Genomic DNA, 997 nt, shown 5'->3' with positions numbered 1-997 from the left:
TGAAAGAAAAATTCATTCTACTTACGGTAATGTGAGAACTTACCACATGTAGTTTTTTTCTTGGAAGGTACTTCAGCATTTTCACTCTAACCACTGAAATGTCTCAGCTTCCTTTTTTGATGACTGACTTATGCTTTTTAAAACTTTAGCCGAATACATGGAGCACTTTGGAAGAAAGGGCACCCTGCTCGACCAAATTGATGACAGTTGCGCTGGCCCATCCACTTCCAAGGCCAAGAGCAAATTCCCACATAAGGAACGAGAGAACTTCCGCAGCACGCTGGTGAACGTCATCATGTAAGGGCTGTGTGCGAACCCCTATGTGTCATCCTCTGTGGAGCCCCTGGAAACTTTTAATCTAAAAATACAAGCCGGCGTGGCTCCGTGCTTGAGCATCCACCGGTGAACCAGGAGGTCACGGTTAGATTCCCGGTCACGGTACCTGCCTGGGTCGAGGGGCTTGATCCCCAGCGTGGCGTGTGCAGGAGGCAGCCGGTCAATGATTCTCCCTCATCTTTGGAAGGTTTTTTCCCCATCTCGTTGGCTCAGGTGGTGTGGTGACTCCTGTGCATGGCGCGTCTCCTGGTGTGGAAAGGAAGGTGGTGGTGGCGTGAGCAGCAGCAGGAGCAGGGCCGGGGGGTGGCTGCCTGGGTTCAGATGTGCGCATGGAGAGCAGTGCAGATGCGTGCCAGGAGCCCCTCTTGGCTGTTTTCTCACAGCTTCCTCTAGGCCAGGGGTGGGTAACCTTTTTGTGAGTCCGTGCCAAAACCAGCAAAATCTCTGACTCAAAATTCTTCTGCGTGCCAACCCTAATTTTTTGAGAACATGTTACGCCTACTTGATATCTCTGAAGGTGTACGTATGTGAAGAACCTTGAAGAAATAATAAAATTCATTCGAGTGACAAAAACACAGTATATGATGAAAAATACATTTATTTTTTAAAGTATACATGCACACTGATAGTCCAACAGAAAACTTTATGACTCCACTTGATA

General features: G+C 47.9%; 1 protein-coding gene across 1 annotated transcript in view; it reads left to right on the top strand.

Moving 5' to 3' along the window:
* Positions 1-997, top strand: part of DNAH7 (dynein, axonemal, heavy chain 7) — a 150,787-nt gene that overhangs the window by 5,235 nt on the left and 144,555 nt on the right. Inside the window, exon 4 of the mRNA XM_015566120.1 lies at positions 150-297. Coding sequence (XP_015421606.1) covers positions 150-297 — 148 coding nt within the window. The remainder of the gene's footprint in view (positions 1-149; positions 298-997) is intronic.

The sequence above is a fragment of the Myotis davidii genome, unplaced genomic scaffold (assembly GCF_000327345.1).
Source record: "Myotis davidii unplaced genomic scaffold, ASM32734v1 scaffold221, whole genome shotgun sequence".
NCBI lineage: Eukaryota > Metazoa > Chordata > Mammalia > Chiroptera > Vespertilionidae > Myotis > Myotis davidii.
The sequence above is the reverse complement of the archived record's forward strand: the minus strand, read 5'-3'. Positions and strand labels throughout refer to the sequence as shown.